At 42.1% G+C, this 15,173-nt stretch overlaps 1 protein-coding gene across 1 annotated transcript in view; it reads right to left on the bottom strand.

The window, feature by feature from the left end:
• Positions 1-15,173, bottom strand: part of NBAS (NBAS subunit of NRZ tethering complex) — an 892,343-nt gene that overhangs the window by 847,899 nt on the left and 29,271 nt on the right. The window contains exon 5 of the mRNA XM_030198850.1: positions 11,060-11,107. Within this exon, the coding sequence (XP_030054710.1) occupies positions 11,060-11,107 (48 nt within the window). The remainder of the gene's footprint in view (positions 1-11,059; positions 11,108-15,173) is intronic.

Raw genomic sequence — 15,173 nt, 5'->3', positions numbered from 1 at the left:
GCCCATTCAGGATACAGGTAATTTGACAGTAATCACATCTTACTGGATCTATGCTAATATAATGTTTAACACTAATTGGCTATGGTACTGAGTTGGTTAGTTCTTCAGGGAAATGCTAATAATGGACTAGCTTTTACTGGAAATCTAAGTTATTTTCCTGAGAAGCCATCTTTGTTCTGTTTTTCAAGAACATTTGTTACCACACTGTTGCTAAATGATGCCACTCTTCTTTCCCACTCACGCCCATTCCTCATTCTGCTGCCTAAGAGTGTCACAACAGATCATGAGTTCTGCAGTCACACTGGAGTTCAGGTTAGAGTCATAGGCCTATAAGTTTTTCTCTGATTTTGGATCCTGAACCAAAGTCAGGCCTGGGACCAAATAATAATAATATTCATCAGCCACCAACGTAGAGACTGTACACTCGGTGACGGGAATTCCTAGTCTGTTAGGATCAAAGGATACAAAAAGCTGGGAGGATTTCCAATGAGCCTTTGTGTATTCTATGTAGTATGCCAGAACACGTTTGCATTCCAAGGTATGCAATGCTGCTTCTCCAGGATGAGAATGTGGTTTAGGAAAGAAAATGGGTAGAACAACAGACTGATTGAGATGGAACCTTTGAGAGGAATTTGGGGTGGGTTCGAAGTACAACTCTGTCACGGTAGAATCTGGTGTAAGAAGGATCAGCAATAAGGGTTTGAAGAGTAGCACGTCATCTGGACCAGATGGTATTCATCCCAGAGTACTGATAGAATTGAAAAATGAACTTGCAGAACTATTGTTAGTAATAAGTAATTTATCTTTAAAAATCAAGCATGGTACCAGAAGATTGGAGGGTGGCCAATGTAATGCCAATTTTTTAAAAAAGGCTCTAGAGGTGATCTTGGAAATTATAGACCGGTGAGCCTGACGTCGATGCCGGGCAAAATGGTAGAGACTATTATAAAGAACAAAATTACAGAGCACATGCAAAAGCATGGATTAATGAGGGAAAGCCAACATGGATTTAGTGAAGGGAAATCCTGCCTCACCAATCTATTACATTATTTGAAGGGGTGAACAAACACGTGGATAAAGGTGAGCCAGTTGATATTGTGTTTCTGGATTTTCAGAAGGCGTTTGACAAAGTACCTCATGAAAGACTCCAGAGGAAACTGGAGAGTCATGGGATAGGAGGTACTGTCTTATTTTGGATTAAAAACTGGTTAAAAGATAGAAAACAGAGAGTAGGGTTAAATGGTCAGTATTCTCAATGGAGAAGGGTAGTTAGTGGGGTTCCCCAGGGGTCTGTGCTGAGGGCCGCTGCTTTTAACATATTTATAAATGACATAGAGATGGGGGTAACTAGTGAGGTAATTAAATTTGCTGACAACACAAAGTTATTCAAAGTAATTAAATTGCGAGAGGATTGTGAAAAATTGCAAGAGGACCTTACGAGACTGGGAGTCTAAATGGCAGATGACGTTTAATGTGAGCAAGTGCAAAGTGATGCATGTGGGAAACAGGAAACCGAATTATAGTTACGTCATGCAAGGTTCCACGTTAGGAGTCACTGACAAAGAAAGGGATCTAGGTGTCATCGTTGATGATACGTTGAAATCTTCTGCTCAGTGTGCTGCAGCGGCAAAGAAAGCAAATAGAATGTTAGGCATTATTAGGAAAGAAGTAGAAAACAAAAATGAGGACGTTATAATGCCTTTGTATCGCTTCTTGGTGCGACTGCACCTCGAATATTGTGTTCAATTCTGGTCGCCGCATATAGTGGAATTATAATAGGTGCAGAGAAATGCAACCAAAATGATAAAGGGGATGGGACGACTATGAGGAAAGGCTAAAGCAGCTGGGGCTCTTCAGCTTGGAAAAAAGACGGTTGAGGGGAGATATGATAGAGGTCTATGAAATAATGAGTGGAGTTGAATGGGTAGATGTGAAGCGCCTGTTTACGCTTTCCAAAAATACTACGACTACGGAGCATTCGATGAAGCTACAAAGTAATAAATTTAAAATAAAATCGGAGAAACTTTTTCTACACTCAACTTGTAATTCAACTCTGGAATTCGTTGCCAGAAAATATGGTAAAGGTGGTTAGCTTAGCGGAGTTTTAAAACGGTTTGGATGGCTTCCTAAAGGAAAAGTCCATAGACCATTATTAAATTGGACATGGGGAAAATATTTCTGGGATAAGCAGCATAAAATGTTTTGTACTTTTTTGGGGATCTTGCCAGGTACTTGTGATTTGGATTGGCCACTGTTGGAAACAGGATGCTGGGCTTGATAGACCTTTGGTCTGTCCCAGTATGGCAATATGTAAATGGAAGATGTATGGTGGACATGGAAAGAAAAGAGACGTCAAATGGACAGGAGACCCTAGCAAGTGAGTTAAGAGAAGACAGAGGGAAGCAGAAACCAGATACCAACATGATGTTAAAAATAAATGATGCAGGGTGGATGCTGAATAGCTGAGTTCCATACAGCCCTCCCTATTATTGGCAATTTATCTGCTTTATCATCCGAAACCCAAACCCAACCTCAGATAATTGGCAGCTGGGTACCTCATAACTGATAAGTGGATCACCGGAGAGCTTGGTTCAGAGAGGAATGACCTCAAAAAACACTCTAACAGAGAGGGAAAAGCTGCAGCCAAAAGACCACAAAATGGATGACCAGCGCAGCCCTGCCGCCGCCTCAGTGGATTTGGCATGAGTGTTTGAAATAATGGTTGAAGCCACCCTAGATTTTAAAAAATTGCAAAACATCTACAATCGGGAGGAAGCAGCGTATGAACAACTGAATAATGTCTGCTTGGAGTTGGATGTTGGACTGCAAAGGACGTCAGATCTGGAGGACCTCACTGCCACAATGCTGGAGATTCAAACCACATTAAGGAGAGAAGTTGGAGGCAAAGTTAGAAGATTTAGAGAATCGCAGCAGAAGGAACAATCTGTGTTTGGTTGGCTTACCAGAATCACTCCTGGATAAAAATTTGCCTACCCTTCTGGACACCTGGATTCCCCAGACTCTGAATCTGGGAGACTGGCTCAGAAAGTTTTGTGTGGAACACACTCAACAGGTAGGGCCAGTGCACCGGGCCTGTAACAGGCCACAGATAGTGATCAGAAATGATCATTAAGAGCCTGAACTTTGCAAATAAGATTATTCACAACATAGCAACATAGTAAATAACACTCTATTGTGGCACAGATCATAAACCCTTAATAATAAGTAGGCAAAATCACTTATCATTTGCCTACTTATTATTAAGGGTTTATGATCTGTGGTCCAATAAAGTGGTCTTAGATTATAGGAGGTAGGCAGGACCAGTGCTATGATGGTTTGATGCTGCTGGCCGACTCCATAACATATGGTATATGGCACACTAGCAAGTTCTGAGCACTGGTGGAATTGTTGGCATTATTGATTTATTACACCAGCTTGAATAGAAGAGTTCCCTAAGTACTGCACTGATTACATTTTAACTGCCAGACCCTCGACCAGTCTTCTAACTTTTGGAGATCCCTTCTCATCGTTTCTACTCCCTCCAGGGTATCCATTCTATTGGCTATCTTCGTGTCATCCACAAAAAGGCAAACCTTTCCTTCCAACCCTTCAGCAATATCTCTCACAAATATATTAAACAAAATGGGCCCCAGCACCGACCCCTGAGGAACCCCACTGCTCACCATCCTTTCCCCCGAGCAGATTCCATTTACCACCACCCTCTGCCACCTTTTGGTCAACCAGTTTTCTATCCAGTTCACCACTCAGTCCTAAGTTCTGCCCTTTCAGCTTATTCATGAGTCTTCTGTGGGGGTCCGTATCAAAGGCTTGTGCAACAATTGCGTAAGACTTTTACCCCAATTTTCACAGCGCTGCATAATAAGCAATTACAATTTACCTTCCTCTACCTGATTAAACTTCAGGTTATACATGATGGATGGCTCAGCTGTTTGAAAAGGTAGTAGATGCTCAGAATTATCTGCTATACCTACATAACATCATCATTTCGGATGGAGGTGAAATGCTTCTGTTTGGGTCGCCTTTGATGCCAATGTTTGTGGATATCATTTAGAGCTTTGATGGGTCCTGCAGTAGCATGCTGTTATCTGGAGGTGGATATTGAATCCTGCTAACTTTGGAACCTCATGTTGGGGTCCCTGGCTGCCAGTTGTGGTATTTAGCCTTGCAGCAGTATTCCATATATGGTGCTTGGTTTTGGCATCGCTATAACAGTTCTGGGACATTATTCAGCTTTCTGACTTTGTTTTTTAACAGGGTGCCAAAAACTTTGGGACCTGCCAGGCACCCACACAGTCTAGGTTATCTTCAAGGGAAGTTTGGTGAGGGGGGGTGGTTGTGAATCAGGATATAAATGGTACTGGAGAATCTGACTACGATCTACTATATGGACAATTTGTTTCCTTATTATTTGTCAAGGTGATGATTGGCTTTTGGGGGTAAGGGAGACATTAAGTGAGAAGACCCATTTCTGTTGATGGCTCTCTCATTCTCCCTGTCTCCTCGGCTCAAAACCTTGGGGTCATCTTTGACTCTTCTCTCTCCTTCTCTGCTCATATCCAGCAGATCGCCAAGACCTGTCGTTTCTTTCTTTATAACATCCGTAAAATCCGCCCCTTTCCGAGCACTCTACCAAAACCCTCATCCACACCCTTGTCACCTCTCGTTTAGACTACTGCAATCTGTTTCTTGCTGGCCTCCCACTTAGTCACCTCTCCCCTCTCCAATCAGTTCAAAACTCTGCTGCTCGTCTCGTCTTCCGCCAGGGTCGCTTTACTCATACTACCCGTCTTCTCAAGTCGCTTCACTGGCTCCCTATCCATTTTCGCATCCTGTTCAAACTTCTTCTACTACCCTATAAATGTACTCACTCTGCTGCTCCCCAGTATCTCTCCACACTTGTCCTTTCCTACACCCCTTCCCGGACACTCCGCTCCATGGATAAATCCTTCTTATCTGTTCCCTTCTCCACTACTGCCAACTCCAGACTTCGCGCCTTCTGTCTCGCTGCACCCTATGCCTGGAATAAACTTCCTGAGCCCCTACGTCTTGCCCCTTTCCTTGGCCACCTTTAAATCTAGACTGAAAGCCCACCTCTTTAACACTGCTTTTGACTCGTAACCACTCGCCTCCAACTACCCTCCTCTCCTCCTTCCTGTACACATTAATTGATTTGATTACTTTATTTTTGTCTATTAGACTGTAAGCTCTTTGAGCAGGGACTGTCTTTCTTCTATGTTTGTACAGCGCTGCGTACGCCTTGTAGCGCTATAGAAATGCTAAATAGTAGTAGTAGTAGTAGTAGGTTTTGAGTTCTCTGGGGATATGGGGGGGTTTCATTGGAAGAGAGAGAGGGAGGTATTGTATGGAAGCTTTGTTTGCATATATGGGGAGGTTTCATTGGAAGGGAGGGAGGGGGCATTGCACAAAAGCTTTGTTTGCATAAACGGGGAGGAAGGTTTTCAGGGTTTGGGATGGAGAAGTGAGGGGAAGAATTATCAATACTGCCTGGATTTGTCTTTTGGGTGCTGGGAATTCTTATTAGCAGTTTGGAGAGTATTGCTATTCTCTAGGGAGATGTTGGGGGTAGGACAACATCCCCAGAACCAATTGATATATCTTTTATTTCAGGTCAATCACTATTATATTGTAATGTAATGGTTTTGAAGTTTTATTCATGGAATGTTGGGGGTATTACTTCTTCAGCTGAGAAAGAAAATTCTGCATAGCTTACACTGGAAAGGTGCTTCCATAGCAATGTTACAAGACACATACCAAACATCGACTGAACATCTGAAACTACAAGCTTGGTAGGTTGGAGATTATATTGAGGCACCTACACAAGGGAACAGAGCAGGCATTATCATATTGTTTCATAAAAATGTACATGTTAAAAAAAAGGTGGTTCATATGAATCCAGAGGGTCGATACCTCATACCTTAAATGTTGGTTGACAGAACATCAATTTTGTTACGCAACGTATACGCCCCCAATATTTACAGTGAAATATTTTTTGAACTCTTATTAATTTGATACAACCTCTCATCATACAATCCTTATTGGTAAGGGGACACTTTACTGTGGTAGCTGACCCTGACCTGAATAAAAACACACAATCCTCACAGAGATAGATTTAACATAACTAAAGGGATCCTATTACTCTGTGAAAATTTGGAGATGGTGGATATTTGGCATGTACTTCATCTGGATGTTCGAGACTATATCCATTTTTGGGGGGGGCACATCAGACTCAGTCTAGGATTGATTATTTTGGTGGATGAGGCTGCATTTTCTAATGTTATAGATGCATCTACTGATCCCATCATGATTTCGGATCATGCAACTATAAGCATATAGGACTAGATTCTAGAAATGGCACCGAGAAATCAGAGCCAAAAAATTTAAATGCCGAGCGCGATTCTATAAAGGATCCACACACTTTATAGAATAGTAGCTAAGCACATAAACAGTGCCTATTTTTTTTTATTTTTAGAAGTCTTTATTAAGTATTCAAGAAATACAACAAAATGAAAAGCATGCAGTCCGGGGATCACGTATCAGAATACAAATAACAAACAAGGGAAACCCCAGAGTACAAGAATCTTATTACAACTTAAAAACAATCTCAATATGAGGTTTTTTTGCCAACAAGAACAAACATTTCCAACTTTTTTAATAAACAGCGCCTATCTTAAGGCACCAGCACGTCAATATTAGCGTTCTTTTCTTTTATAATAAACCGCCTAGATCCTTTGTTAGAGTGGCATATCGAATTTTAATAAACTTCGAAACATGTAAATGCCAATCAAGTCTATTCCATAACAATATGTGTAAATTCTGGGAATGCCCCCCCCCCCCCCCCCGAAATGCCCCCCAGCCACACCACCTTGAATTTAAATGCTATAAGATTTCCACACGCATCGTTATAGAACACGATGTTCGTATAAATCCCAATTAATGCCAATAATTGGTTGTTAGCAGCCAATTATTGGTGCCCATTGGCTCACTAATATGCACGCGCAAACTGTCAATGCCCACTGATTGGGCGAGCAAATTTAGTCGCCAAATATAGAATTTGGGGGATACTGTGTGATGATACAATGTTACTGAGAGTAACTGACTTTGGCAATGATGTATGTCAGTTGGTGCTTGGTTGTATTGAGTTACCATTATGAGAAGACTATGAAAAAATCCATTATCTGTCACGTATGTGCTGTGTTGTGTCATTGAGATGCTTGTTATGACTAAGTATAAGTATTTTTTTATGTTTATTCTAGAATCACAGCAGTTTAGTAAGTCATAAAATCAGCTGAAGAAAAGTTCTGTGATGCTGATACCTCTTTTCCAAGCATTCCTAGGTTCATCCTTTTTCTTTTTCTCTGTTCCTTTTTTCTCAGTGTGCAATGCTTGATCTATGTTAGCTATAAGATAGTTAGTGCCATCTATCAATGGCACTTTAAAATGAGGGCAGAGGAGTTGTGCAATTTCCCTTGGGTATTTGGGTTTGAATCCCCCCCCCCAAAAAAAAAACAGGGTTTCTCTCTTCCCTGTCATTTCTTCTTCTCATGGCAACAGAAGCAGCATCTCTTTCAAAAAAAAATGAACCAGGATAATAACAGAGTTCCCACACTGCTTGAAATACTGAAATTCTGAAGCATTTGTTCCAGTTGCATGTGGGTCAACATGTGTATTCCTTCTCCAGCAAATATGATTCCATGAATATGGCACGTGACGTAGATATATAAAAAGAAAAGAAAAACAAGTGGTAGGTGATATTCTAAGGTAAAGACTTGATAAGCCATATGGTCTTTATCTGCCTACATTTTTCTATGTTTCTATGGATCCTAACGTAACTAATTGGCCTAAGCGCTGGTTGCATGAAAGGAAACAGAGGGTAGTGGTAAATGGATCTTATTCTGAGGCAAAGGATGATAACAGTGGTATGCTACAAGGTTCAGTTCTTTTTAGCATTTTTGTAAACGATATTGCTGAAAGGTTGTCTGGTAAGGTTTGCCTCTTTGCGGATGATACCAAAATCTGCAATAAACACCCCCGATGGTGTGGGTAATATGAGGACCTAGCGAAGCTAGAGAAATGGTCTGGAATTTGGCAGCTAAAATGTAATGCTAAAAAATGCAGGGTCATACATTTGGGCTGCAAAACCCCATGGGAACGGTACAGTGTAGAGGTGAAGAACTTTTGTGCACGAAAGAGCAGCGGGACTTGGGAGCGATCGTATGTGATGATCTTAAGGTGGCCAAATGGTAGAAATGGTGATGGTGAAAGCTAGAAGGATGCTTGGGTACATAGGGAAAGGAATGGCCAGTAGGAAAAAGGAGGTGATGATGCCCCTGTTTAAGTCTGTGGTGAGACTTCACTTATAATACTGTGTACAGTTCTGGAGACTGTACCTTCAAAAAGATATAGACAGGATGAAGTCAGTCCAGAGGGCAGCTAATAAAATAGTCAATGGTCTTCACCATAAAGCATATAGGGACAGACTTAAAGATCTCAATATGCACACTTTGGAAGAAAGGGGGGAGAAGAGAGACATGATTGAGACATTTAAATACCTATGCAGCATAAACACACAGGAGGCAAGTCTCTTTTGATTTAAAGGAAGCTCTGGAAAAGGGGGCATATGATAAAGGTGAAAGGGGATAGACTCAAAAGTAGCCTGAGAAAATACTTCTTCACAGAAAGTGTAGTGAATTCATGGAACAGCCTCCCAGTGGAAGTGGAGATGAAAATAGTACTTGAATTCAAGAAAGCTTGGAACAAATACAAAGGATCTCTAAGGGAGCGATAGGGAGAGTAGATGGCATGGATGGGCAGACTGGATAGACCATATGGTCTTTATCTGCCTACATTTTTTTCTTTGTTTCTATGTAATCCAATAAAAAAATCGAAGAAACAAAAAAGGTCCAAAATTTCCACAAAAGTCCAACACAAAAAAAAGAAAGAAACAGGTGGAAAAACAACTTCAAGAGATCAATCCAAGACAAGGGGTGAGATGCTCCAGAAAAACTTTTCTGGAGCATCTCACCCCTTGTCTTGGATTGATCTCTTGAAGTTGTTTATCCAATAAAAAATACCTATTTATGAATAAGCTTGTTATACTCTTCAACTTGTCAGACTTTCTCTCTAAAGACTATCAATCCAGTGGACAGTCACCCTAATGTAAAATTTTGCATTAAATGACCAGCAGTCTATTGTGTTACAGACACATTTCTGTTCACCAAGAATTGCAGCCAACTTCAGCTTCATCTCCGCTTCAACGTGATCCAACTCATCACTGTTCCATTTGGCTGGAGACCAGTTACAAATTCAACAAACACAAGTAACTCCACTGTTCTCATAGGCTATATTCACTGAACAGCAAAATTTAAGATGAGATGATCCACCATTTGTGTGATGAGATTTGCAATAGCAAAATCCTGTTCCAAATTTTGTTGTTTCATTTGGTTTACTGAGGAATCATCATTTTACGTCTTGCTTCCACTTTTACTTTTAATTGCAAACATCAGATGTAACTGGAGTAAAAGTTGTAAATACTGGTGAAATTATTACTTCCTGTACTATGGTTGAATGAAATATTATTAATACTTGTAATTCCTCATTACATGGGGATTACTGAGTGGTGTCAGCTCTCTGGATATTATTATTTTATTTTTTACATTTGTATACCACATTTTCCCACCTATTTGCAGGCTCAATGTGGCTTACATATTATTGGAAAGGCGATTGCTGATTCCGGTAAAAAAACAAATACAATGTAGTGTCTGGTAAGAAAGACAAATCTGGTGAGAAAAACAAATACAAGGTAATGTTGGATAGTATAGATAGGAGTGGAACAAACACAGTTATGGCATCTTTGAGGAGAAGAGTTATGTTATGTCCATTTCGTGCTTTGGGTTCGTTTTGTGGCTGTACATGAGGAAATGTGATATTGAATAAATAAGTGTATATTTGTGTCCCTAGTCATGCATCCAAAGTTTATATAATCCTTATAAGAAATCCAGTTAATCGTTTAACTTATTAGTGGAACATAACCACAGAGGCATGGTATGGTCTCATTTTCAATATGGTAATACTAGGGCCCAGCTAAGGAACAGGTTATTTTGAGTTAGTTTTCACTGGACAAATCTTGCTTTCCTTGTGTCATCACTAGCCAGTAGGTAAGTACTGTCTTAAAAGGTGGAGGATAAAAGATTTTACTGGGGGCAGAGCTGGGATGTGCCTGGGTGGGAGGAAGGCCCAGTCTAAGGGAGGTGCTGTTGAAATAAACTGCAGAAAGAACATGGGTTTATGAGTTGGTTGATAGGAGAGGTGGAGCTGAAGGTGATAAAGGCTCCTGTTTGGGGGGGGGGGGGGGGGAGTGGTCTTTGGTTGCCTTTGGGAATCTGTTCAAGGCCAGGGTGCAGCTCTAGAACTGCATCACTGGAAGCAGAACAGCCTAAAGGGTCTGTGCCTGAGGGAAGAAGAGAAGTTGATAACAGCCTTGGATTATTACCAGTCCCTGGGATGGACAAAGGGCAGGAGATCTTGTAAATGTGTAAATACTAAAGAAGTACTCAAAAGATCCAGTTAGAGAAAAGTGTGGTTGGAGATTGTGGTATACAGTCCCAAATGGACCAGAGGGGTTCTACCATACATACAAATGAAACATTTGGCGTGCAGTGTGGATTGTCTCTGAGACGGGAGTGGGGACACTTGCTCCCAGGACTGGTAAGACATATGCTAGAAACCCTCACATATTCTTCCCAATACCCCAGATCTCCAGTCCAAAGCTTTGAGCCACTCCCGTGCTCGAACCATGAAGTATTGTGTTGGATAGAGAGTATTGAATGAGCCACAGTGTGATGTAAGGGAGGCAAAGGACAAGAGGAGCGGTGTGTGTGTAGTGTGTCCCTGTGACCCGGAACGGGAGGTGGAACTGAGCTAGCGATGTCGGCAAGACTGGGTTACATACTTAAATACAAAAAAACAACTCAGCTTTTATTTTCCTAAGCTGCAAAGTGACAGAAAATGACAAACTTACCTAATTTCTACACACTGGTCTTGGACAACTGCCAAAAGCTTGCCATTACTGCAAAAAAATAGAATAAAGAACAAAAGGTTTCATACGACATGAAGCATCAAAAGACTTCCCAATTGTACTGCATTAATAGGTTATAGTCTAGCATAACTAAAAGTAGCCATACCCATTAATGTCTAGAATTCATGTAAAACCAATAATGTATTGTATACAAATGGGGGGAGGGGAAGAACAGAAAGCAAACAGATGCAACCTTTGAAAAAATTATGGGTTGATTCAATTCAGTATTTTTGGCATCAGAGCAAAAAAGTAAGGATGGATATTTATTTAAAATATTTCTAACCTGCACTTTTAAGGTGGAGTACAATAAACATATATAATAATTAAAACAATTAAAAAATACAATATAAATAAATTTTATTTCCATTAAAACTCACACAAGTTACCAATGCCCTCACCATCTGCAATGCAGCATAACTACAACAACTACTACTACTTATTTACCAGCTATATACTAAAAGCCTGTGAGAATAAAAATGTTTTCAAATTGCTGTCAAAAAACAACAATATGTTCTGCCATTCTCACATCAACTTATAAAGCATTCCATAACGTATTCAGGAGGGAGGGAGGGAGGGATGGAGGGAGGGAGGGAGGGAGGGAGGGAGGGAGGGAGGGAGGGATGGATGGATGGATGGATGGATGGATGGATGGATGGATGGATAGATAGATAGATCTAAACCTTCAAAAGATATTTGGATGTGGAAGAGCAAGCCATCACTGTTCAGAGACCAAGCCATCAGTCCTTGACCCCATACACACACATCCTTTTAATTCATCTCTCACTGCTCTCAAAATCCAAAATATACTTATATACTTATGTCTACCTGGGGATGGAATATCTCCACAGTGTTCATTTGTAACAACTGCATTGCTTCCATTCAGAAGAAATATTGTCATTTGTTTTCTTTTCCTTAGGGATGTTTATGTTTGAAATCAATCTTTAAAATGTCTTTTGCTATTTTACTCTTACCACATTTCATGAGGGTAGAAACCATCAAAACCTTCAGCTTTCTTTTAAAAGCGCTAGCTATACCTTCTATAGGGCAGACTTATACGGTCTGTGCCAGAACCGGTGGTGGGAGGCGGGGCTGGTGGTTGGGAGGCAGGGATAGTGCTGGGCAGACTTATATGGTCTGTGCCCTGAAAAGGACAGGTACAAATCAAAGTAAGGTATACACAAAAAGTAGCACATGTGAGTTTATCTTGTTGGGCAGACTGGATGGACCATGCAGGTCTTTTTCTGCCGTCATCTACTATGTTACTATGTTCTTAAGGAAACAGAGAGAAATGTTTCCTACACAGCAAGCACAGAACTCACCTTTTTCAATGTGTTTGCGGCAGTTTTTCTTTCCTACACAATTAGCCTCAAATAAGCTTCTCCCTTCCAGTCTTATTTCATCTTCACATTCTCTTCCTCATATTCTGCCACGTCTGCTCCATGGACTGCCACTTGCGGGGTACCCCAAGGTTCACCCCTTTCACCAACATTATTTAATGTCATGTTGATGCCCTTAGCCTCAGCTCTAGCAAAATTGGGCCTAAATCCGTTCATCTATGCCAACGATATTACCATCTACATCCCCTTTCATTCCACCTTATCCGAAATCGCTAATCTTATTGAAACTAGCTTCTCCACTATTTAACACTGGGCACAGGTGTTTCGGTTTAAACTAAACAAGGATAAGACTCAATGTCTCATACTCTCGTCCCCCCATAACAAAATTACCGATGCAACACTTCCCATTAAGGATTATGTTCTTCCAATCTCCAGCAATCTGCGACTTTTGGGATGGGTAGCATTTCAGAAAATGCTACCCTAGAGGATCTGCATTTGAGCTTTCTACCTAAGAGCCTAAATTTGGCTTCCAGAACCTCTCTCCCACATTTTCCTATGTCATTGGTACCCACATGTACCAAGACAGCCGGCTCCTCCCCAGCACTATCTAAAATCCTATCTACGTGACATGTGAGGTCCGCCACCTTCGCACCAGGCAGACAAGTCACCAGGCGATCCTCACGTCTACCAACCACCCAGCTATCTATATGCCTAATGATCGAATCACCAACTACAACAGCTGTCCTAACCTTTCCCTCCCGGGCAGCACTTGGCGACATATCCTCGGTGCGAGAGGATAGTACATCCCCTGGTGGGCAGGTCCTGGCTACAAGAGTACTTCCTACTTCACCAGGGTGATGCTCTCCTTCTACCCAGTCACACCAGCAGTAGCAGCAGCAGCAGCACTGTCCTCAGATCCCTGCCCCAACAGCAGCACCAATCACATCCTTGCCCCCAGAAGTAGCCTTTCCAAATCTTTCCTCTCTCCACCCCCCCCCCCCCCCCCAAGCAGTAGCCTCTCTCAATCCCTTTTCACTGCCCTTCCCCTCCCCCCCAAAACAGGAACCAGATTCTTAAAAAAAAAAAAACATTTTAATGATCTTACCAACAGAGCTGCTAGAGAATCTCCTCCCTCAGTAACAATGCTCCCTATGGGCCACTTCTGCAGTAGCTAGTGCTCCAAATGTCCGCCTGATTCCTTTGCATGGTAGACAACACCACAATTTCTCTCTCTCTGGCGTCCAGCAAGGACCCACCACCACTTCTCGCTCCATCCGTGCTCCTTCCACACATATCTCCATAGTTCTCTTTGCCTACCCTCCCCCCCTGCACACATAGCTCTCTCTAAACCCCTCCTTCTATGGCAAACAACCTTGTAGTTTTCATTCTCTCTTTATTACCTACCATTAACTACCCCCCACAGCATTTACCCCCACCACAGCTCTCTCTCTCAATGACCACCCCCCCCCCCCCCCCCCCCCACACACACACACACACATGTTCTCCTGTGGCATACATTCCCCATTTCCCTTTTCCTCATAGCCATCTCCCAATGGCCACTCCCACCAATTTGCTCCAACTTTCTCTCTCCTCCACCTGCACATACCTCCCCAGCTCCTGCACCCCAGCATGCAGACACAAGCTCTCTCCCCTTCCCTCCTCAGCACATAAGACAACCAGCTCTTGTTCCCTCCCCCTACAGCACACAGACACCCAGATCTCGCTCCCTAACCCCCTCCTGGCACGGATCAAAAGTGGAAGGAAAAAAAATGTTTGCGCATGAAGCCACATCCTCCTCTGCCAATCAAGTGCCAAATGCAAACTTTGAACCACATGGTTGAAATTTTACATTCAGCATCAGGTGGCAGAAAAGAAGGCTTGGCCTGAAGTGAAGCTGTTCTTTTCTTACGCCTCTGAACAGCATCAGGCTGGAAGAAGGGTATGTGCATACATTGGAGATGCCACTCTGGGAAGAGGGGGAGGGTCAGGAGAAGGAAATAGAAACCTGCCACTAATGCTGCCTGCTTTCCACAGCCCTGTCCAAACTGCCCATAGATTCAGCTGCAAAACCCAGGCATCAGGTCAAATTTTTCAGTCATCATGGTGACTTTGTGTCTACCTGGAGAACTTGATCCTGATTTGTCTTTTGCCATTTACAGGACACAGACCATAGCAGTCTGTCATAGGAATTACTTCCCAGCTACTGGAGCTGCCATGTAAGCACCACTCTTGCCCACTATAATACATCAGCCGTGTTTTGATTTCATCTAATCTTTATGTCCTTAGTGAGAAATGGTCTCCATAACTGAACACAATACTCCAAGTGAGGCCCCACCTATAACTTGACAGGGGCATTAACAACTCCTTTCTTCAGCTGGTTATGTCTCTCTCTGCAGCCTAGTATCCCTTCTGTTTCATCACCTTGAAATCCTCAAAACAAAACTCTGACAGATCTTCTACAGAAAGTAAATTTATGTATTGACCTATATAGAGCTAGTAAGTAGCTATGCAGAAGTGAATGTAGCATTCCGTTGTATCTTTCTTCCACTAAGGGTATATGGATCCTTCTCCAGAGGCACCCGGGAATGAGTTTTCAAACTTCTGGCCCTCTTCAGAGCAGATTCCACTAGGGTTGACTAGTGAGGGAGTTACTGCATCTTTTCAATTCAAACGCCTTCTAGGCATGGTGAACAGAGTCTGTCTTTTAGTTCTTCTCTGTA

This window comes from Microcaecilia unicolor, chromosome 3 (assembly GCF_901765095.1).
Source record: "Microcaecilia unicolor chromosome 3, aMicUni1.1, whole genome shotgun sequence".
In the NCBI taxonomy this organism is placed as follows: Eukaryota; Metazoa; Chordata; class Amphibia; order Gymnophiona; family Siphonopidae; genus Microcaecilia; species Microcaecilia unicolor.
Note: the sequence above shows the minus strand (reverse complement) of the source record. Positions and strands in the feature narration are given on the sequence as shown.